Genomic DNA, 22,365 nt, shown 5'->3' on the forward strand with positions numbered 1-22,365 from the left:
GCACACGTTTTTTCAGCTCCAGTAGAAGAACTAATCTTTCAACTAACACGTCCAAACAGCATATCTCAGGAACATTCTCGTATACTGGGAATGCGTGAGAGGGGTAAACAGGAGGCAGCATGTATACTCCACCCATTGCTGGTAGTTCCCATGGTAACATTAGTAGCTTAGTCTCAGAGAACGAGACGTCATGACCCATAAGACCCAATCAGGTGGCGAAACATTGGCGTCAGTGTCAATGTTGGCAAAGGTCTCCGTTTGATGCCGTTGAGACTGCAGCACATCCCTAGCCTGGTAGAGCCCAGCCCCTTCTCAGTTGTAACTGAGAGGGGGTCTGGGCAAGCTTCATTCACAGCCCATTTCCAAAAGGGGCGTCACCAACGGACGCCGCTCAAATGCCTCTGGGCGCAATTGGATAGTCCTTCAACCAATCAGACCAACGATCCGTATGACGTAGCAGCGACAGCGGCATCAACGGGTTGCTGTGCTTCAGTGGCCGCCATGTTGAATGTAAACAAAAAGCTGCTCGCTGTCGCTGCGCCATCGTGTAAAGCCCGCCTCAACGGTTGTGATTGGTGCCTCGATTTGGAAAAATTGGAAATGGGCTTAAATGGGCTCTCGGCCAGACTGACTTGCAGAGAAAATCTCAAATTTGCCGGAAGTTCGTCAGGGTTTTCCCAGGCTAGCACATCCCTGGAGATTCCAAACCAAACGTCTCCGGTTTAGGGCCTCTGAAACGCCAGAGCAGTGTGAATGTGAGGTGTAAACGTAGCAAAAGATATTTGTTTTTAAACCAAAAGGTAGCAATGTAAATGTAGCCTGAGATGATTAGCTCACGTGGATTCTTTCCCCACAAATAAGAAGAAAAAAGGAAAGAAGTGAGATGTTTCAGGGGTCCCATAGATCCTATCAGCACTCCCTCGCCCCCTTTTCTCACACCTCCTCCCTCTAAACCCTCCTTTAAAGTTGCATTTTTCCCCCCATCCTCCTAGAATCCACAGCTGGTGTCAGGCAGCTTGTTACGTGGTTGGTTATCATCAATTGGTTTCTATCTTTGGTCCCAACAACTCCTCTCTCAGTGCAGAATGACCTAGTGGCACTTCATTTCAAAGATTCAGCTCCGTATGTCCGTGCTCTGTATGTAACACCAGCCTGCTCCGCTGCCTCCTCTCAGACCAACTTAACTCACCCTTCCTCACCTCTTTAGCCTTGGGATGGATCTCAAACCTCAGTCCTCTGTATAGGATTCATTGCATCTTTTCACTGTATCCTCCCATTAAACACGCTGTGATTTGAAAACTAGGGATGGACCAATTATCAACCTGGCCGATAACCGTGGCCGATAATTGGTAATTAGCAGATTTTGTGTATGTGTTTTATTTTACCCGTAACCGGTAAAGTTAATTCATTAAAAAGAGCACTACTTTGGCTCTGCAAGCCGTCCTTAACACATGCAAACAAACTGACAGCATGTTCAAACTTCAGGAAGCTTTTTCAGTTTTTTATTTATTAATTTCTTTTTGTTTATTTTTTGGGCATTTATTTTTTGAAAGGACAGCTGAAGACATGACAGTGGAGAGAGAGGGGGAATGACATGCAGCAAACAGCTGCAGGTCAGAGTCAAACCCACAGCCGCTGCGTTGAGGAGTAAACCTCTATATATGGACGCCTGCTCTACCAACTGAGCTATCCGGACACACATTTTTTTTCATTTTTTTGACTATGTATTATGTTTAAAGTTTCAGTTTTATTAAATAATTGCTTAAAGCATGTAAAGAAACTTCCAAAATGTTAATTTTTAATAAAAGACTTTTCATTTTCACTTTAAATGCATATTGGTTCCAAATATCGGTTTCATTAACTACTAATAATTGGTATCAGCTTTGAAAAACCAGTATTGGTCGACCCCTGGTTTCCCTTTTTACACTCCCAATAAATTAACCCTTGTGTTGTGTTTTTTTAGACATACATTTTTGTCGCTTTTTTTCCACGTTTTGCTTAATTCTTTCAACGTTTTTGGCGCTTTTTTAAAAATCAGTCAGAATAATGCTCTCAAATTGAATGAAACACACACAATTCAATGAAAGTAAAGATCTGATCCTTCATTTCCCTTGTGAAGAGCTATTTTATGGAACCATCCATGTTAATTTGGGGCAATTTGGTTGAAAGAAACCCAAACGTTTGATATAGAAACTTTGATAACGGTTAAAATTGGAGCCGAGGACAACAAGAGGGTTAAAAAGAATAACAGGGGCGCCCGGATAGCCCAGTTGGTAGAGCAGGTGCCCATATATAGAGGTTTACTCCAGGACGCAGCGGGCCTGGGTTCATCTCCGACCTGCGGCCCTTTGCTGCATGTCATTCCCCCTCTCTCTCCACTTTTGTGTCTTCAGCTGTTCTGTCGAATAAATTCCCCAAAAAAAGTTACAAATAAAAGAATAACACAGGATGCAAAGAATCATACGAGGAATTGTTTTGAGATGTGTGCCAAGTGCTTTTTCCCCTTTTTGTCTGACTCTCTCTTGTGTGTGGCTCTGTGCAGATGAGTTTAGTCCGTACATGGGCAGGAGGACGTCCAGCTCTCTGTCTCTAAGCAACGGATCAGCCTGTCCCAGGGGAGAACCCTCTGGATCTCAGTCTGTCCCTCCGAGGAAAAGGCTCCTGAAGGCTCCTAGCCTCGCTGAGCTGGACAGCTCTGACTCTGACGTCAGTATGACTCTGTGTGTCTTTGTTTGTGTGTGTGTGTGTGTGTGTGTGTGTGTGTGTAAGGGATGGATTTTTTCTGGCATGTGCAGAGCAAAATCATGGCTGAGTTGTTTGTGTATTCCATACATTCAGGATGAGACTGTCGGGCGCAGATCAGCCAGCAGCTCCAGCGTGGCTACATCTGTGATGGATGATACGTCCCCAGAGAGTGCTCTGGGGAAGAAAAGTGAGTCAGGAATTATTTCTACATCCGCCTCAGCTAAACCACACACTGACAGTGATCGATGAGTTTTAACCCTCCGAGGACAAAAGACGCACCGGCGAGTCCAATAGATGTTTGACAACACTTATTTACTATTTCATTCATATATTATGCTACTTTTGTGAACCCAAGACTTTTGTAAACTCATTTCAAGCACCAAAATATTGAAGTGTGGGTATGTTTTCACAAGAGATTTGAAAAATATTTCCGCTTTAGGGCGTCACTATGCAGAAAGCTGACTTTATTCTGAACATTTTAATATGAAACACATGAAGATCAGGTTATATGCAAATACCCTTAAAAGGAGAATACAAGAAGATATCTAAAAATGCCCTTAGACATCTTACAGCCTTCGCCAGCCACGTTTTCTTGGAGATTTTTTCCCTTTTTTTTTGCTGTTAAGTTTCAGAGGTTTTTGAGCCTTGAATGAACCAATAAACCTAATCTCAACCTCTCTTTCTTCTACTAACACCAGCTCCCCCCATGTTCCTGCCCATCTCTTCCACACCCCAGCCAGAGAGGCGTCAGACCCCCCAGAGGAGACACTCCATCGAGAAGGAAACCCCGACCAATGTCAGACTGTTTCAGCCGCCCTCCAAAAAGAGCTCCAAGTCTCTGGTGAGTCAAACATCTTTTCACATACCGTATCTACTCAGTAGATGGTACCTTGAAAAGAAAAAAAACTTAGTTTTGGGGAAAAAAGGGGCAGGAGGAGTTTTTTTTAAATCATTTTCAAACTGTTATAAGAGCAGGAGCAATTCATTAACAAACAACAAATAGAAAATAGCATTGGTAATCTGACAAAATCAGCAACAGTATTAGAGCATATTACTGTGGGCTCTGTGAGGACAGTGTAGCCTGGCAAAGTTTTAACCCAGCCCCGGCCACACATCCTGACCAGGTTAGGAAACCCAACTGTTTAGTGAAAGTCCTGTGTTGTTTGACCCATCCACAACCCCAGTCGACCTGTCTACGCGGATTTTCGGGCTTTCATACTACTCGCTAGCAACTACGTCATCTTCAAACGCTGTGTAGCTGCTGCTCTCTCTGGTGCGTTCTACACACACGCTGAAGGGCGCTTTTCGCGTTGTTTCTGACGCTGACAGTCACTGTCCAAACGTCCGTATTTTACGAGTTTGGAGTTGTCACTTAAAAAGGGAGACAAAAAGATCGAGGAATGGAAAATAGGCAAGCAAAAAGCAAATGAGAAGGGATTGAAACTAAACACTCTGTCACGGTTGTGGTTTTCAGTTTTGCGATTTCCTGTTTCATTTGGTTAATTCATTCCCTTCTTGTTGATGTTTGCTTGCCATTTCCCTGTTATTTGTTCTCTGCTTCCAGTTTCTGTATTGCTTTCATTCCCTCTCGTTTCTGTCTCTTCACTCCCTGTCTCTGTATTGTCGTTCCTTGTCCATGGTTATGTTTTGTCCTTGTTCTTTTGTTCCTTGTTCTCTGTTTCTCTGTTTTCCTAGATCCATCCTTGTGTATGTTTGCATGCTTTACTTCCTGTATTATTTTGTAGTGTTCAGTTCCATGTGTCTTTGTCTAGCTTTGTCTTCTGTTGAGTCTGATTAGTCCCTGATGTGTTTCACCTGTTCATCTGACCTTATCTCGCCCGTCTCTCGTTACAACCCTCGATAACCTGTGTATTAGTGCTGCGTTCCAGGCAACCCGTAACCCGTGTTTTCACAACCTTCTACCAGTGAAAGCGGCCTGGAACGGCAGTCAAACCCGTAACTTACTACCCGTCAACTGGTACCAGATGGTTGTACTCCCAGTTACAGTTTTTGACGTCACACACACATAAATAACAATGGTGACCCCTGTTGATGCTGTACAGACGCCGGTGATTAACGGTGAGAAATAGAACTAAATAGACATAAATAAGCAACGTAAAGTAATTCCGCACATTGTAATCAAAACAATACACATTCAATTGTGTTCTACTACAGGTTATGTTTATTAAATGAAGCCCAAAATATGTCGCCGACTAGAAATTGCTAGTATCAGCTTGCGCTAGCTAACGTCAACGTTAAGTAGCCGCTAGCTAACGGCATCTAGAAGGGTTTGTCGTGACTTTGCCTGAAAGTCGTGAGTCGTGACTTGAAGTCGTAACTTACGGGCTAAAAATTGTGTCTGGAACGCAGCATAAGTCTGTGTATCTTATTTGTGTGTCTGTGCCTAGTGCTCTTTTTGCCCATTTTCCTGGGTTTCCCTGTTTTCTGATTTTTGGATTATTGCCTGCTTACTTGGATTGTAAATGTATTTTTGGTCATTGAATCATTGAATCTCTCCCTGTTACCTCCTTGGATCCAAACCTGCAAGCTCCTGACACATGACACGCTCTCTGTCATCTCTCTTACCCTTTTGATGGTAACACTTTATAACAATATATATACTGATGAATTGTAGTGTTGCAATCATGATGAACTGAAGAATTACTTCCTCATTAGTTCATCATGTTTGCGGTCCTTCAAATAAAGTGCTGACCTGGTCCATCTTTGACACTGATAAATAGGAATATGATTAATGGTGGCGTAAAATTAAATGTATTAAGAATTAAAGGAGTGGGTTGGCAAAATGAAACTAAGGTCACTAAATTTACAAGAAATACAGTATACTGCAGATGCATTTTTATAGTTGCTTTATTAACAACAACATAAGGCAAACTGTAATGCCTAAAAACAATGCTCATCCAAATAGGATATTGATATTAATTTGACTTTTTACTAACTTCTTACACACCTAAAATTTCCCAAATTATTATTTAATCGGCATTTGTAATAAAAAAAAAAAAATGAGATGCCTAAATAGACAGAAAGGCTGACTTTATTTGAGGGGGTCACAAAGATTATTGCTGCATATGCCACCATTAATCATATCTTATTAATGTTAAAGCTTTAGTGCGCAACTTTTTTATATTAACAAACGTCTGTTACATTCAAGCCATTGCCAAATGAGTTGCTACAAAGCTAATTAAGACTATCAGCTCCACACAACTCTCTCTGGATCTCTCAGTATGACTATGTTCAGAAGCCCCCCCCTGAACATAGGGGGGTGGGGGGCTGTGCGCGATTACGGAAGGCTTGTGTCATGTGGATGCAACAACAGTGGTGTTGTTATTACTTAGAATTCCTCATGGGGGAGACAGAAACTACGCACTATAGCTTTAAAGATGGACCAGGTCAGCACTTTATTTGAAGGGCCACAAACATGATGAAGTAATGAAGAAGTAACATTTAGTTAATCATGATTATAACACTACAATTCCATTGTTTAGCCTGTCACTTTAACTACAGATTTAACTATGAAGAAGACATGAACATCATTAATAAATCCGAAATCATGATGATTGAAATACCTTCATTGATGCATTAATTAACGTATTGTTCCTGCATTAAGTCATGCATGAAATACTATTAATACATTACTGAAAGTTCGTGAAGTACTACATGAATTAATTAATTCACGATAATTCATGTACCCGTATTATAAAGTATTACCCTTTTATTTGCGTGACGTGTGTCTTTTCCCGGATTTCTTCCCTCTCCTTTTTTTCTATCACCAAATCTACTGTGTATGCTCGCACATTATCTCGTGGTGTGACTTCATCAAACTGCAGAAACCTTCTTTTATTCAGGTTGGGGCGATAGCTTCCTATCGTCCCTGGATACCCCTCCTCCTCCTCCTCCTCTGCCCTTCTTCCTCCACTCTCCACCGTTTGCAGAGCTGCCACCCCATCGAGGCATTTGTGTTGGGCTTGATGAAGGCAGTTTTTGCTCTGTGCAGGGGCGTTTACGTCAGAGGAAGAGAGTCGGCCAAGGTTTGCCAGTCTCCCTCAGTCCGTCCTGGCGTAATAACTGTAGCTGCCCATCCTCTCCTAACGCTTCCTGCTTCATTAGAGCTCACTGAGCTATAGAGCAGGCTGCTGCCATTACAGACAGATCTGTGGTGTGATCGTATAGCTAGTAAACAATACCATTTATTTATTAATCATTCATTTCACTGTTTTGGATAACATTTTAACACTCAAACCAGGTAGTTAGCTTCAGCTAAAAGTCATTTAAATCTACTTTAATTTTGAACAAATGATTTTTTGCTGATGGTGTGATGCACTTATGATAAAATGTCTATTTTGACCTTCATATTTTGGTTTATTTATGACATTATAGATACACATATCTCTGAAGATATAAAAGCAATGTTTTAGAATTATTTTGATGCCTCTGGTTCGGTGTCACAAACCGGCTCAAAGCATGTGACAAAGAGGAGACACACCATGATAAAGTTTAACCAAAATGTACTTTATTAACTCAAATCTAACCAAATTAGACCAAATAAAAGGATTATTGAGGTGCGGAATGTGGCTGTCAGTATTGCCAGTGGTGTAGATAGATAGATAGATACTTTATTGATCCCCAAGAGGAAATTCAAGGTCCCAGTATCTTAAAGACATCACACACAACATACACATACATCATAAACAGGATGATAAATAATAAATCCACAAGAATAATATGGACAATAAAAGAAAAGATACTAAATCAAAAGTAAGGTGCTCTATGAGAGTGTGTGGTAGTGCAAGACATAGTAATATAAAAACTATAGCAGTGCAAGATTAAAGTTTAAAAAAAGACAGCATTAAATATGGGCGTGGGTGTAAGTGTGCATGAGGGATTATGTGTGTGTGCGTGAGTGAAGCATAAAGACTAAACTAAACTACATAAACAAACCAAAAAGGAAACCACCGAAACTAGGGAGAACAGGAGAACAAGAGCAGCAGCAACCAGCCACAAGCAGAGTCAAAGTTCAAAGTCACGGGATCAGCGGGAATCATAGTGCATGAACTTGTTCTAAAGCAGTCAGTCAGTGACTCACAATATGTGACTGCTGAATATACTTTCAACAGGATGCACGACCAGCACACAATCAACACACCAGTTCAGAATAATGATCAATATCACCTGAGCACATTGGGTGTTCCTTGGCAGAACTGTAATGTAAAACCATAAAACACCTCAACCACTGATACAGCTTTATTTTTACAAAGACCATTCCTCTGCTCCATTTGTCACATTTTGTGAATATTTAATCAGAGCTAAACAGACAAATCAGACCAAGCGGTCTGGAGTTTATGCTGTATGCCAAAGATATGTATGTAGAAACTGTATTATTATTATGGTGGTTTGTCCACTATGTATGCACAGACAAGTTTATTTCAACACAAATTCCTTACTCAGTACACATGGTCACACATCTCTATAAACAAATTTAAGGGATCCGTGTCTAAAAAGTTTAGGTTCTCTGTGTATGTGGGGAAAAAAACACCAAAATAGCATTTACATACTTTAAAAATCTCAATTATCAATACTGGTATCTGCCTCAAAAATCCAGTATCATTCTCTTTAAAATTACTTGATTTCTGACAAACCTGTCTGAGATAAATTACAAGTTACACCTTTATAAGGACCCAGCTTTTACTGTAATGTACACTTTTCTTTATTTCTGTCAGGTCCATTAAGTCAAGACCACACATGACAATAAGCTGACACAGTTTAGGACTGGGAGAGCTAAACTATTCCCTCTTATGAGAGCGGCAACGATGACAAAGAAGCAAATGCCACGTTATACACGACAAGGAGGAGCTGGGGAGGTGGTGGGCTGCAGAGAAGCGAGCAGCAAGCAGTTAGAGCAAACTGAATCTGCTTTAAATAGGGCGCCCTGTTTTGAGCGTAGCCATTAAGTAGCAAGGGGAGTTGACCAGCTGATGTGACCGTGTTGTTGGCCAATAGCGGTTAGCAGCATCTTGACTACTTGGCCTGCCAGAACTGACGCTGACGCTCAATTTATGATGCATTAATTCACAATAAATTAATTTGATGCAAATTAACTGCAATGCAACACTTTATTTATTATTTGGAGGAGTGATATGAGGAAATGAACAAAGTCAATAATTCAGCTATAGAATACCGGCATGACCTAAAGAACTAGATCGAGGGTACGAGTGGCCTTGATGAGGGCTTTTTTCCAAGAGGGTGGCTGGCGTCTCCTTCAGCATTACAGTCATCCATGACAATGTCGAAAGGAGCCAGTTGAGGTGGTTCGGGAATCTGGTGAGGATGCCCCCTGGGCGCCTCCCTAGGGAGGTGTTGGCACATCCAGCTGGGAGAAGGCCTTGAGGAAGACCCAGGACTAGGTGGAGAGATTATATCTCCACACTACCACAATGTAGCTCGGGAAAAAGAAGTTTGGGGTCCCCTACTGGAGCTGTGATTCCGATTCCTAAACTGATTCTTGAAAAACTGAAAAATGACATCAAAGAAAGGCTCTGTTTTGGAAAGCCCAGAGGGAAAATATGACATTTTAAAAGTAGCCTACATTTACGGTAGCTAGCTAACGGTAGACTACAGTGGAACCTGGTTTCGGTACCCAACCCTATAGCTCACCAAATAAAGTGTGCGGCAGCAGCACGGGTCCGAATCCGACCCGCGGCCCTTTGCTGCATATCGTCCCTCCCTCTCCCCTTTCCTATCTTTAAGCTATCCTGTCAATTAAATGCCATCAAAGCCCCAACAAATAATCTTAAAGGATCTGAACTACTTTACCACACAGGTGTTTTCAGTTAATCCGGCAGATTGGACCTCTTCCCAGGACTGTGTGGGTGTGTATAGGCTGATTGATTGACATCTTCCTGAGCCTTCTGTTAGTTTTGTGTGTGGCAGGGCAAAGGACAGCTGAATCATTCTTATTGGAAGATGAAATATGTGATGTAAGGGACCGTATTTATGGAATGGACCACCGGAGGAAAATAGGGGAGGGTCATGTGTTTTTATTCTTTGTTGAGGGGAGGGTCACCCAACGTTTTTTGTTTAGGGGGGAGGGTCACCCCAACTTTTGTATTCATGAAAACAGCAAGATTTCAAAATGGCTTGTTTGGTGCATACTTTTCCATGTTGTTCTCAGTCTCTGCCCCCATCGCTAGCAGATAGGTCTGACCCAACAAAAATTGCAACATGACAGCAACACGAGTTTGGAGTTGCTTTCTTTGAGAATGTAACCCTATAGCTAACTGCGCCACCTGTTGCCAAAGTATCGTCACTGACATGAAGAAGGAATATAATGAAGCTGACTAGCTGAAAGGTTTCACGTTGCCTCGAGCTCGAGCACCCACGTGTGCCAGACTGCCAGTAGGCTACATTCATTTAAAATTAAACATTGCAGTTGATGCTAAGTTGAGCGTGTGAGCGCTGATCGTGGTTACGTGTCAGTTTTCAGTCACTTCTCATCTCCAATCCTATCTGTAATTGTGAGAAGTGGCGCTGTCCTGAGCTGAAAGATAGCCTACTTTACACCTTTATTATCGAGTTAATAGGTGTGTGTATTCGTGTCGGCCGCTGTCCATTTCCTAAGGTTCTGAAATGCAAACATTTTTTGACTACTTTTTTTTTTTAAAGGGCGTGCGCCTGTGAGCACCCACGGAGGAAAACATAAATCGGCGCCTATGATAGAGGAAGACTGACAGATCTACATGTTAGAATTTATTCGCAGTCTCCTGCGAGAGCTCCAGCCAGCTCACAGCAAGCCAGCGACCCCGGCAGGCACCCACCGAAAAGTTCTCTAGTCAGTCCCTCCATAAAAACGTGATTATGCGATCGCATAATTCAATGCATAATCAGCCAAAGTCCACATATTTATGCGGAGGCCGCGCATTTTCAAATACTTTCGCCGCATAAATTTTCGCAGAGCTTGCATGATTTCATAATCCCCGCATTTTCGTTGCAAAAAAGTCACATATATCTTAGCAGAAAGTTGAAAAATGTTGTGTTTACTTCACACAAGCCATTTTCCCCTGTTGCCATGGGAACGTTATGAAGTGACGCAATTACGCGACATGAACATCATCGAAAAGAAGGGTGTTGGGGGAATCACTTTTTTCTTTTTCATCAAACCGCAGTTTTTGCAAGTTCCCGAAATTTTTGCAAGTTCCCACAATTTCATTGCATAAAATTGCATAAATATCCCGCATATTCCATCACATTTTTTACATCAATATCAATAAATTATTGGGGAGGGTCATTCCTCTTTTCCCGATCACTTTGGAGGGTCATAGAATAATTTATTGCTGGCGAAGGGAGGGTTAAGTCTATGTTGATTAAGTAGCCCCTTTAATAAAAAATGAACAGTCCCTAATAAGTTCCCATCAAAGCTCTGGCCCACCTTTAACCTGAGCAGAGGTGTAATCAGCCAGAATAACTGAAATCACCTGTGTGGGTGTTCAGAGGCTTCAAAAAAAGAAGAAGATGGATGGATGAAGTAGCCTCAAACTGCGTCTTCATTTTGGCCTCATCCTGATTGATGGTCAGGTCATTCTGCTTTGATCTGATGACCGGAGCTTTATTAGATGGAGTGGGACGAGCTGGTGGAGCTGAAACCACTGCAGAGTCTGGTTCTCTGATTGGTTCAGTGTTCTCCTCCACAACAGCTTCCTCATTCACATGTTCAGCTGGGGTGTCCTCTGCAACATCCACCACATCTCTAGTGTTCATATTCACAGACACTTTTGTGTGAGAGTGAGTCTGAAACAGCACACAGATCTCTCCCGCTGCAACGTCAGCGATGGTGCTCAGCACCTCTGCTTCAAAGCAGTTGAGCTTCTTCACCAGAATGTCTCAAGTGTACCCCTGTCTCACCTTTTCCTGGATAGACAGCACCATGTCGTCTCTGATGGAGCGGGAGAAGGTGACCTGATGATGGAGCAGAGTGGACAGAGCAGCGGAGACCCGGTCCTCCACTGCTTTTGTGACTCCGACAGCCATTTTACTGAGCAGCTGGGAGTGCATGTTGAAGGAGGTGTTTTTAGGAGGCAACCAGAAGCCCTGCAGGACTTTTGGAACCACCTCCCGTGGGCCAAGCAGTTTGGAGCTGGGGGCCTCCTGCCGCAGCTCGATCAGGCTCCTGGCAGACCTGAGAGCCTGGCTGATGATCTTGGGATGTCTGTAGATTACACTCATTCAGAACGGCACAAAGAAATCACAACCACTGTTCTCTATCTGAGAATAAATGTGTGTCAAATACAGTATGAGTCACTGAAACTGAGGAGGGATGGCCTCTTGTGAGTAGAACAGCTTTCTGGCTTCAAACTCAACATCCCTCATCTTCATTCTGGTGTTCACTTCAAACACCTGAAACGAGGAGTGAGATATGATACATATTTACAGAATAAATCAAGTGTCATGTAACAAGTGTCATGTAACAAGTGTCATGTAACAAGTGTCATGTAACAAGTCCCCGGACTCCGAACTACTGTTCTGTAGTGTTTTACGAACATGTTTGCATTTCTTAAACCAATCACAATCGGCTTGGCCGGTGACTCTGCAAAATAGTATCGGGAGGGAACTTGTTTTGGTGGAACATTTGCACTCCGCAAAAGAAAACGCCACTTCCAATATTAAATGAAGTTAACTGTTGACACAATACAGTAAGGTGAGCTACTTAAACTAGCTGGATACATGGTTAAACGTGATTTGCTCTTACCAGTGTATCACCGTGTGTACTTTGTCCACAGCAATCCCACCAATCGGTCCCAAAACCTCCCAGTTACAGAGTAAATGCCGTAAACATATTCTTCGTAAATATTTACAATCATTCCCCGATAGAACCAAGCAGGCCTGCCGTGTAGCACAATCCAGCTCTTCTTCAAAACTTGCCATTTTCAGCGTTTAGCTTTCTAGCTTGAAGTTTTTTTTGTCGTTTCCCGAAGCGAACAGTTTGACATCGGCAACACACAGAGAGCATTGGGTGAGGGACATCCGGCGCGTGATGACCAGGCAATTATCCTGCAAATGTACTTCCGTTGATTCAGAATATGGTCTTACCAGCTTGAGAAGAGGCCTGGCGTCAGCCTCGTCAAAGTACTCCAGTTCAATCTCCCAGAGCCTTCAAAAAGAAACACAAGCTTCATCTTTTGTGTAGTGCTGGACTGTGTGTGTGTGTGTGTGTGTGTGTGTGTGTGTGTGTGTGTGTGTGTGTGTGTGTGTGTGTGTGTGTGTGTGTGTGTGTGTGTGTGTGTGTGTGCGGGTGTGTGTGTTTGTGTATCCTTGTTTAACTATATTCGTGGGGTCCAAAACCGGGAGTCCAGTATACTTGTGGGGTCCCGACAGCTTTGTGGGGCCAAAATGCTGGACACCACAAGTTCAAAGGGCTGTTTTGAGGGTTAAGACTTGGTTTTAGGATTAGGGATAGAATTAGGTTATGGTTAGGGTGAGGGTAAGGGTTAAGGTTAGGCATTTAGTTGTGCTGGTTAAGGTTAGGGTAAGGGGCTAAGGAATGCATTATGTCAATGATCGGTCCCCACAAAGATAGTGCCACAAACGTGTGTGTCTATGTGTGTGTGTGTGTGTGTGTGTGTGTGTGTGTGTGTGTGTGTGTGTGTGTGTGTGTGTGTGTGTGTGTGTGTGTGTGTGCGTGCGTGTTGGTAACTCACTGCTCTCTCAGTGTGCTATTGCTCTCCTCCACAAGCAACCCAGTCATGTCTTCAGCAGTAAGTAAGTAAGTAAGTAAAATTTATTTGTATAGCACATTTCACAGATAAAAATCACAAAGTGCTTCACAACAAATGGGTGGATACACAACAGTTATACATTGCAGTACATAATCAGAAAAGACACTTAGGACACAATAAAACCGGCCTAATCACCCTATGGTCTATTGAAACGCCTCTTTAAAAAGAAGAGTTTTCAACTGAGTTTTAAAATTTGTCACTGAATCCAAGCAGCGTACGGAAGGAGGCAGTGAGTTCCACAGCCTAGGTGCCACAGCTTGAAACGAACGGTCCCCTCTAGTTTTAAAATGTGTACGGGGGGCAACTAAAAATCTCTGACCTGTTGATCTCAGACTACGTGAGGACGTACGCAGTCACCTCAGAGGGGAGCTGGTTTTCCTGCTGAAGCCTCAGAAGTTCAGCCACCAGTGCGATCTAAACAGCATGCAAGAGATCTCGTCTTTCTGTTTAAGACACAATGTATAGACCTGCTATTTTTTATTGGTTTGGATTTAATACTGTAGTGGGTCTTACCTGAACCTTATAAGAGCCGATGTGCCAGCATATCTGCAGAGCCCGCTCATATACGGGTGTGTCAAAGAACACCTGAAGGAGATAATGTTGCTCATTGGTTTTGTTATTCAGAAAAATATTTTACAGTCTAACTCCAGTTTTAAAAAAAAAACTCTCACGTACCCTGATGGGTCTGTAGATGCTTCTGCTTCCTTCGATAAAATCCATGGATATTTTGTTCCTGTATATGAAAACACAGAACAGGTTTAAAAGTCAAAGCTACAATGATATCCTCACAATGATTTTTCAGTTCAAACGATAGACTTGTGCGTACTCAAACACTGTTGATCCTCCAGATACAAATGACTAGTGTGTACCAGGGTCAAAGAGTGAGTGTAGAAATTATCTTATTGTTGAGTCACTGGAGTCTGTACGACACACACACACACACACACACACACACACACACACACACACACACACACACACACACACACATATCTGTCTTCTCCTGCATCCTTTTGCCCCAGGTGTGTGTAAGTTCTCTCTTGAGTTAGGGTGTAAAGTCCACACTAAACAATATGCACAAACTAGGACAAAACATTATTATTAAGTGATAAGTAACCCTAATCTAGAGCTAGTGCAATATAACAACAGTGAGATTGAATGGTTAAACGTCAATTACTACATTGGTTAATATAACAGCACAATATTATTATTAGGCAGAGTTTTTTGATGGTTCCCTACAACGTTCTTCAGATAAAATGTATGAATTGTAGACCATTTGAAAAAAAAAATGTTTAAATGGTTTCAAAACAGTATCCTGAATAAACTTTGACATAAACCAGTCCGTGATCCACTCAGCATCCTCTGATCTTAACTATAAGACAAAATAATTCGTAATTTCTGCTTTTTTCAACAACAAAAATTAGGTTTGTTGACCAATGTTCCAAGAAGAAGAAGAAGAAGTGTAAAATGTATTATTAAAACAACACAAGTTGGTGTTAGTGGTGCATATAAGTGACCAAATCGTTTTGAAAAAAGCGTCAAAAGCATCGGAACATTTTTTACTTGGAAGGACAACATGTTCATGAACGACGGAAAGAAAACACAAGGGTTAAACTATACTTTTTACACACCCGAGCAGCACATGCACATTGTATTGTGGCTGTTATAAATTAGTAGTTGTTTTTAAAAGGTTATGTAAGTCTGCTGCCAGCAGGTTGATAATCCTCTGTTTCTCCGCTCGTGGATAACAAAAGTGCAAATTAAATCAAAATCATGAATAACCGAGGGCTGTAAACTACCAGGGAGAATGTGTTGCAGACGCAAAACAGCTGTCTTCCTCATCCTCCAAGTGATCCCACCTGTCAAAACGATGCACCATGGCAACAGCTATTTTACTAAGGGCTAGGTGTAAGATTGAGGTTGTAACCCATGCCCAACTTATTACTCTTTCAGCTGGTGCAACCCTTAAAATGTAGGTGGCACGTAGACTCCGACCAAAGTTAGAACACTACGTTGAAACTAGGCTGTGTTTGGATTTACACATAGCTGGTGGAACCCAGTGCTAGGTTCTTTTTCTATTTGTTGCACCAATGGTTCACCACATGTTTAACTCTCACTCTATGAAAAGCCGACCCAGTCATACTAACCAAAGCACAATGCTTCCACCAGTCATAGTCCACCAAATTAAACTAAATCTACACAGCTAAGGCTTTCATTTGTCATCTTTTTTTATTATTCAAAGTAAATAAATATGTTTCTTTACAGGGATGAACATACAGTAATTACAGATAATATGAAATGGGGGAAATAAATCGAATCACGTTGGAACGAGCCTTTAAGACAATCATTGTCCAGTTTGCGAGGAACTCTGCTTGGACCGCTGCTGCAATCACGTCTTCCCATCACTCCAGTTGTTTACGCATCATGAGCCATCTCTGAATCTACCTTTTTCTTCAGGGAACAATGAGACATTTTTTTTTTTACCTAAATATAGTCTGGTGTCTGGACCCACACAGGCTGCTCTGTGGAATGGCTGTTTGTGCACTGACACTGAGCCCTGTGTGTTGGATCTGCTGTGGCCAGGGTCACTCACCATTCTGTCTGTGTGTGTGTGTGTGTGTGTGTGTGTGTGTGTGTGTGTGTGTGTGTGTGTGTGTGTGTGTGTGTGTGTGTGTGTGTGTGTGTGTGTGTGTGTGTGTGTGTGTGTACGCGGCTGCGTATGTTGGGCAGGTGTGTGTTGTTATCCTGTGGAGTTCTGTTTTCTGTGTGGTCTGTCTCTGACGGTGGAGGAGGTGATGCACATCAGACAGGTGCTGGTTAAGGCCGAGCTGGAGAAGTTCCAGCAATACAAAGACATCTACAACGCTATGAAGAAGGGAAAGGTAACTTCTTTGCCTGTATCATGTCAAGTAAAAAAAAACACTGGGTGGATGCAGTTGTGACACCCTGTAACAACGCATTATGTAAAAAGAATGCATTATGTAATAACAACGCATTATGTAATAAAGTGTCAAAATGTAATATATAATCATAGACTAATGGAGATGTTATTCTCTATTTCCTGCCCTGGCACCACAGATGAAAATTAGCTTATAGCTAACCCTTATACTGCTAAGGAGCTGTGCATTGTCCCTGTCAAATAAATAAATAAATTCACTTCATTATGTAATAACACCCGCATTATGTAATAATCTGCCGCATTTTGTAAGAAAAATCTGAACATAATATGTAATAAATCAAAATAAAATTACATAATGCAGCAAGCACTTTTTTTTACGAAAAATGTAATATGGTGCATTATGTAATAACCAAACAAAGTGGATGTCTTCAATAATGTTTTATAATATTGCCATGTTTATTTTATAAATTCTAGCGTGAATGATGGGGACTCAAAATTAATTTTAAAAATGTACTATTTGTTTCAGTAGATTAGTATTGCCTTCCATTGGTCAATACATGTCACTAAATGTATTACATATGGCATTCAGGGTTTTTATTACAAAATGTGGTAGATTATTTCATAATGCTTTGTTATTACATAATGCATTGTTATTACATAATGTGTTGGTATTACATAATGCGTTGTTACACATCCTTTATGAATGAGTTGGGCTGTACCGTTCTTGATGTCACTATGAGGGAAAAGCACATACTGTATATCTTTCTTCTGACTTCCAACTTAATACATTTGGTCCAATTTGTGGATGTTTGCATTGATTTCTCTTTATTCTAACGTGGTCTTTATCTTTTTCTTTTTGCAGCTTTGCTTCTGTTGTCGAACCAAAAGGTTTTCCTTTTTCACCTGGTCCTACGTCTGTCAGTTTTGCAAAAAGTAAAACACCTTACATGATTATCTTCGTCCTTTTGTATTTTAAATGAAAACTATCCAGAAGGAAATGTGACTTTTTTCATTCATCACTTACTCCGTTTGCTTTCTCGTTTCTCCTTGCAGGCCTGTGTGTGCACAGTGCTGCAAAAAGGTAAGTCAAATCAGCTGCCGCTGCAGCATGAACACTTGACTGAGAGATAGAGCAGGGACCCCCTACTACATATATGGTATCAAATTAAGTTGCATATTAAATTGAACGTGTAGGTCGGCCTAAAGTCTTTATACATACCTTTTTTGCATAGAATAATACGCTATTTAAATAGCCTAGTAATTGTTGGCATGATTTTATAACTCATGTTTAAATGGTAAAGGTACACTGTGTAGTGTTTTAAATACTTTATCAGCTAAAATCAATGTCTTAATTCATATATATGTCCTCATTGTTGTAAAATGACCTCTGCCAATGATCTGACTTATCCTCGTAAGCAAAGAATTTCTTATCTGTATTTTCATTGGACGGGCAAGTCCAAGGAGGCTTCCATGTCGTTACGCCATTTTGAAAAACTATAATGGCTGAGAGGAACATAGAGCACTAGCCGACCTGTCTAGTTAATCCACAACGCGTTTTCGTTCAGAGCCAGCGTCACGTGACTGAAACCAGCTGAAACGGAGAAGGAGATCAGTGAGAGGCGCTTGTCACCGCCCCGGCAAAGGCTGCAGTGCCCTTTAGTTCATAATGGAGGATCATACTTATGCCGAGCCACAGGAGAAGGAATCCTCGTCACCAAAGAAAGCAAAAAATTGGAAGACATGTTGTCATAGTTTCTTGGTACATAACGGCTACCGTAGATGCAACACACATTTAAAAAAGTGTCACTAGAGAGCACTAATCTTTTAAATGCAAAATACAATTTCACCACTAGATGGGAGAAATTCCTACACAGTGTAGCTTTAAACATACAAACATGTGGTACAGTGAATCCTTATTGGCAATTTCCACCGGTTGCGGAACGGCTTCGGAGCGGTGGCGGAGTCATCAGGTTTCCATTAAAGTCAGTGGGTGTATTTCCACTGACTGCAGAACGGCTGTGTTCCGACTGCGTCCCAGCTCCGGCGGTCCACAGCCCTCCGGAGCAGATACGCAGAGCTTCTATTGTTGCCGGACGCCGGAGAGCTCCGCAGCAATTCAGCACAGGGCAGATAGTGCGGGACAGGAAGTCGAGCACAGAAGCAAAATAAAACATCCGGTTAACTTTCAAAATAAAATACACAGTGCTCATGGCAGATCATATTTCCCTGCACTACACCTTGAAAACACAGCACATAGTCGTTTCCCCTCTACTCCTCTGGATGGAATCTAACTGTTGTTGGTTTTGTGGTTCTATTCTACGTGAATTCGCGAGATCTTGTGTTTTCTCGTGATTTCAGCTGTTAGTCATGGCCGCAACCGTTCCGCAACAAATCCTGACCTGGTGGGCATTGATGGACGGCGGAGCACGGAGCCGTTCCGCAACCAGTGGAAATTAGGAGTTAGGATGAACTGTATCTGTGGATGGATACCTTAGTGACTACCTTACCTATGGGCCAGTATGCCTATCATCGCTGGGGATTTATATTTGCTTATAATATGTTGGATTCACTTTAGGACTTTTTAATTTTATGAAAACAATAATTTGGAGGCCCCCCTGCATTGACTCTGAGGACCCCCTAGGGGTCCCGGACCCCCTGTTGAAGATCCATGCATTTAAGTCCATATAAGTGAGTCCATACCCAATTCCAAAAAGGACACATACTGTTAATCATAAACCTTTACCCAAACTAACCGTGTATCTCGTACATAAACGTAAAACATGATTAAAATCACATTGTATTGCTGATAGCTCTCAAAGATATATTTTGTATCATTACAATGTTTCAAGAGGCTTACTTAATAGGTCTGGGTTAAAATAATTGATTCTCCAATTAAAACTGATCTTTGCTTGAGTTATCTGATATTGATTAATAAAATCCAGAAATCGATCTTTTAATATATGCCTTTTCACCATGTCATGTTAGTCCTGTTAAGTAAAAAGTATTCAAAACAAACTTTTTGGAAATCATTTCCTAATGTAAACATTAACCTGGTGCATTATAAAAAACATGGTAGGGTTGCTTCTTGCTTGTATAATTTATAGCGTAAGCTCTCTCAGAATCTCCTTTATATCCACGAGAAATTGGTATTGTAACTCAAATTTCTGCAACCTAATTGATATGGAACCCAATAGGAAATGTAATCGAATCGAGACCTTGTGAATTAGAATCAAATCTATTCAGGACAATGACTGTTGATACCCAGCCCTATTACTGAAGTAGTTTGACGAAAGATTTTTAGTCATTATGTTCAAAATGGCACCGAAATAATCCGACACCTGAACACCTTACCTCTGAGTTGTGAAGTGAGGACATGACATGAAATTATAATATTAATTTTCCTTAGTATTCTTTCTCAGTAATCATCATGCATCTTCTTAATCACATTCATGTCTTCCCTCTCTAACAGATGCGGTTGCCATCCAAACCTTATTCCAGCTTGCCCATCTACTCCGTTGGCTCGACCAACACCCTCCCCAGGGAGAGGGTGAGTGCCATGGCTGCCATAGGACAGGGACTCTCAGTGGTTGGGGGGCCGGGGCCATCAGTTGTAGGAAGGACCACGGAGTCTCCCACTTTGAAAGTAGAAACAACAGGGGCATCTAAAGGAGCTGGAAAAGCCTCTGGAGCAGCTGCTGCTGCTGCTGCTGCTGCTGCTGCAAAGTCTGAGAAATCCTCTGGAAGCCCAAGGCGCCACAGCATTCACAAGACCATATCCAAGTAAGAGCAATGGACACAGTTATTCAGTCTGTCAAGGGTGCATGCTATTTCCTAATGTAATGCAAACTCTCCTGTATATTGGTGCAGTGGCCCCTATAAGATCAAAACACACACTGTAAAAGACAACATTGAAAAAGTTCCAAAAATGCTGCAAATCATAAAACAAAAACTGAAAACACTTATGCTCATAATCACAAAATGCAGAAAACACTTTAAACTTACAGAAAATGGCCTTCAATCATAGTACTGTATATTTAGTTTGTATCAGAGCTAGTAAAATATGCATAGAATCTTTAAGTATTTTTTTTATCAACTGATTGGACATTTTCTTTATTTCTTTTCTTTGCATTTTTTTTACTTCCCTGGGGCAATAATAACAATCAATGTTTTCAACAGACCCCAACGTTTTTTTTTCCTATAGGCCTCTATCAAAAAATTGGGATGTCCATTCATGGTATTTGTAAAACAGAAAGAAAAAAATATCATAATCACCAAACCTGTTATAATACTAATATATTATTAATATAGCAATAACAGTAATATGTTAGTATAACAACAGATGTAAATTTGTTACCATGGAATAAGTAGTATTAATAGTACTACATTAGCATTATAATGTATAATGTAATTTGAAAACATCTCAGAAATGGTAAAAGATAATCCAACATGTATAATTTTTTCATCAAATATGTATTGAAATAGCAATTTATAAGTTTTTTTATAATTTCATGAATAATTGCAAATGTATTATCTTAGTATCACTAACGTTACCTTCATCACAAAATGAACTGATCAACAGTTTGGTCAAGCATGGCTTTGCACAGTAAAACATGATTAAAATCAAATTATTTCAGCATATATATATATATATAATTTCCCCCTGGGATTATTAAAGTATTTCTGATTCTGATTCTGATATATATATATATATATAATGGATGAATGGGTATCTCTTTCAGCTTCAACCAACGTTGAAGGTTTAAACAATTGGTCAAAGTAAACCAAACTGAAATAAACAAAATCTTGTGATGCTGTCCTCCTGTTCCACGTAGGCTTTCGAAGCACGGCTCTCTAAAGTCTCATGAAGAACTGGAGCTTCCCTCAGAGCTGACAGAGGACTGGGCCACCATGGAGGTGTGTGTAGACTGCAAGAAGTTCATCTCTGACATTATCGCCTCCAGCAAGCACAGCCTGTCACTGGCCACCAAAAGAGCTCGCCTAAAACGCAAGACCCAGTCCTTCTACTCCCCTAAAGGGAGGGAGGAGTACCGGCCCTCTGAGCGAACAATCAAGGAGATCTAAAACTCTCACATCATCTCTCTCTCTCCGGTTCCTTCCAGCTCCTATGGCACAATTATAAAGTCTCAACATTGGATATGGACTTACTGTAAACTGTGAACATACACTTCAGTCAGATAATGCTGTCAAAATGGACCTCGTGGTGGACAGTGTGGTCTTTGTTGCCGTGTCCTGATCATCGTGTACAGCTCCTTTAGACCTCAGCATACTGTAGATCTGCCAATCATTTTCTTTTTTTAAAGATTCTTTTGGGGGCATTTTAGGCCTTTACACAGGACAGATGAAGACATGAAACGGGAGAGAGAGGAGGGAGTGACATGCAGCAAAGGACCTGCGGCCGCTGCGTCGAGGAGTAAACCTCTACATATGGGCATCTGCTCTACCAACTGAGCTAACCCAGCCACCTGCCAATCTTTTTTTGTCTTCTTTTTTTTGTTGTTTTTTTTAACACCATATAGATGATCCTTTAATCTCCGGCCACAGACTTTTGAGTGAAGATGCGAAGAACTGTTGGGATGACAAATGGCAATGTGTCAAAGTGGAATGATGTCCCTCCCCTCTAATCATCCCAACTCACATTCATATCAATAAGCACAAGACAGAAGAAGGACTGACGTGTGTTTGACTTCCTCAGGCACTGGCACTGCAGAGAGATCCTATTCTAACTGACACTCAAGAAAATATGGAATATTAAACTGTATATTTTGTATGGGCTTTATTTTAGTTTTTTACACATTTGTTTACAGTAAATGATTGTTCAAAGAAGTCACCCTCCGCTTTTAATTTTGAGTATTATTTTGCTGATGATGCTCAACGAGACTTTCCCCCGCTGTCCTCTTTGCTAAGCACACTTGAAAG

At 41.3% G+C, this 22,365-nt stretch overlaps 1 protein-coding gene across 1 annotated transcript in view; it reads left to right on the top strand.

Annotated features, from left to right (window-relative positions):
- The window catches only part of spire1b (spire-type actin nucleation factor 1b), an 83,338-nt gene extending 61,495 nt beyond the window's left edge, over positions 1–21,843 (top strand). Inside the window, exons 9-16 of the mRNA XM_039806298.1 lie at positions 2,543–2,706; positions 2,839–2,932; positions 3,444–3,590; positions 16,260–16,411; positions 17,291–17,361; positions 17,482–17,509; positions 19,898–20,208; positions 21,261–21,843. Of these exons, the coding sequence (XP_039662232.1) occupies positions 2,543–2,706; positions 2,839–2,932; positions 3,444–3,590; positions 16,260–16,411; positions 17,291–17,361; positions 17,482–17,509; positions 19,898–20,208; positions 21,261–21,510 (1,217 nt within the window). The 3' untranslated portion in view covers positions 21,511–21,843. The remainder of the gene's footprint in view (positions 1–2,542; positions 2,707–2,838; positions 2,933–3,443; positions 3,591–16,259; positions 16,412–17,290; positions 17,362–17,481; positions 17,510–19,897; positions 20,209–21,260) is intronic.
- Positions 21,844–22,365: the final 522 nt, after the last annotated feature.

The sequence above is a fragment of the Perca fluviatilis genome, chromosome 7 (assembly GCF_010015445.1).
Source record: "Perca fluviatilis chromosome 7, GENO_Pfluv_1.0, whole genome shotgun sequence".
Lineage (NCBI taxonomy): Eukaryota > Metazoa > Chordata > Actinopteri > Perciformes > Percidae > Perca > Perca fluviatilis.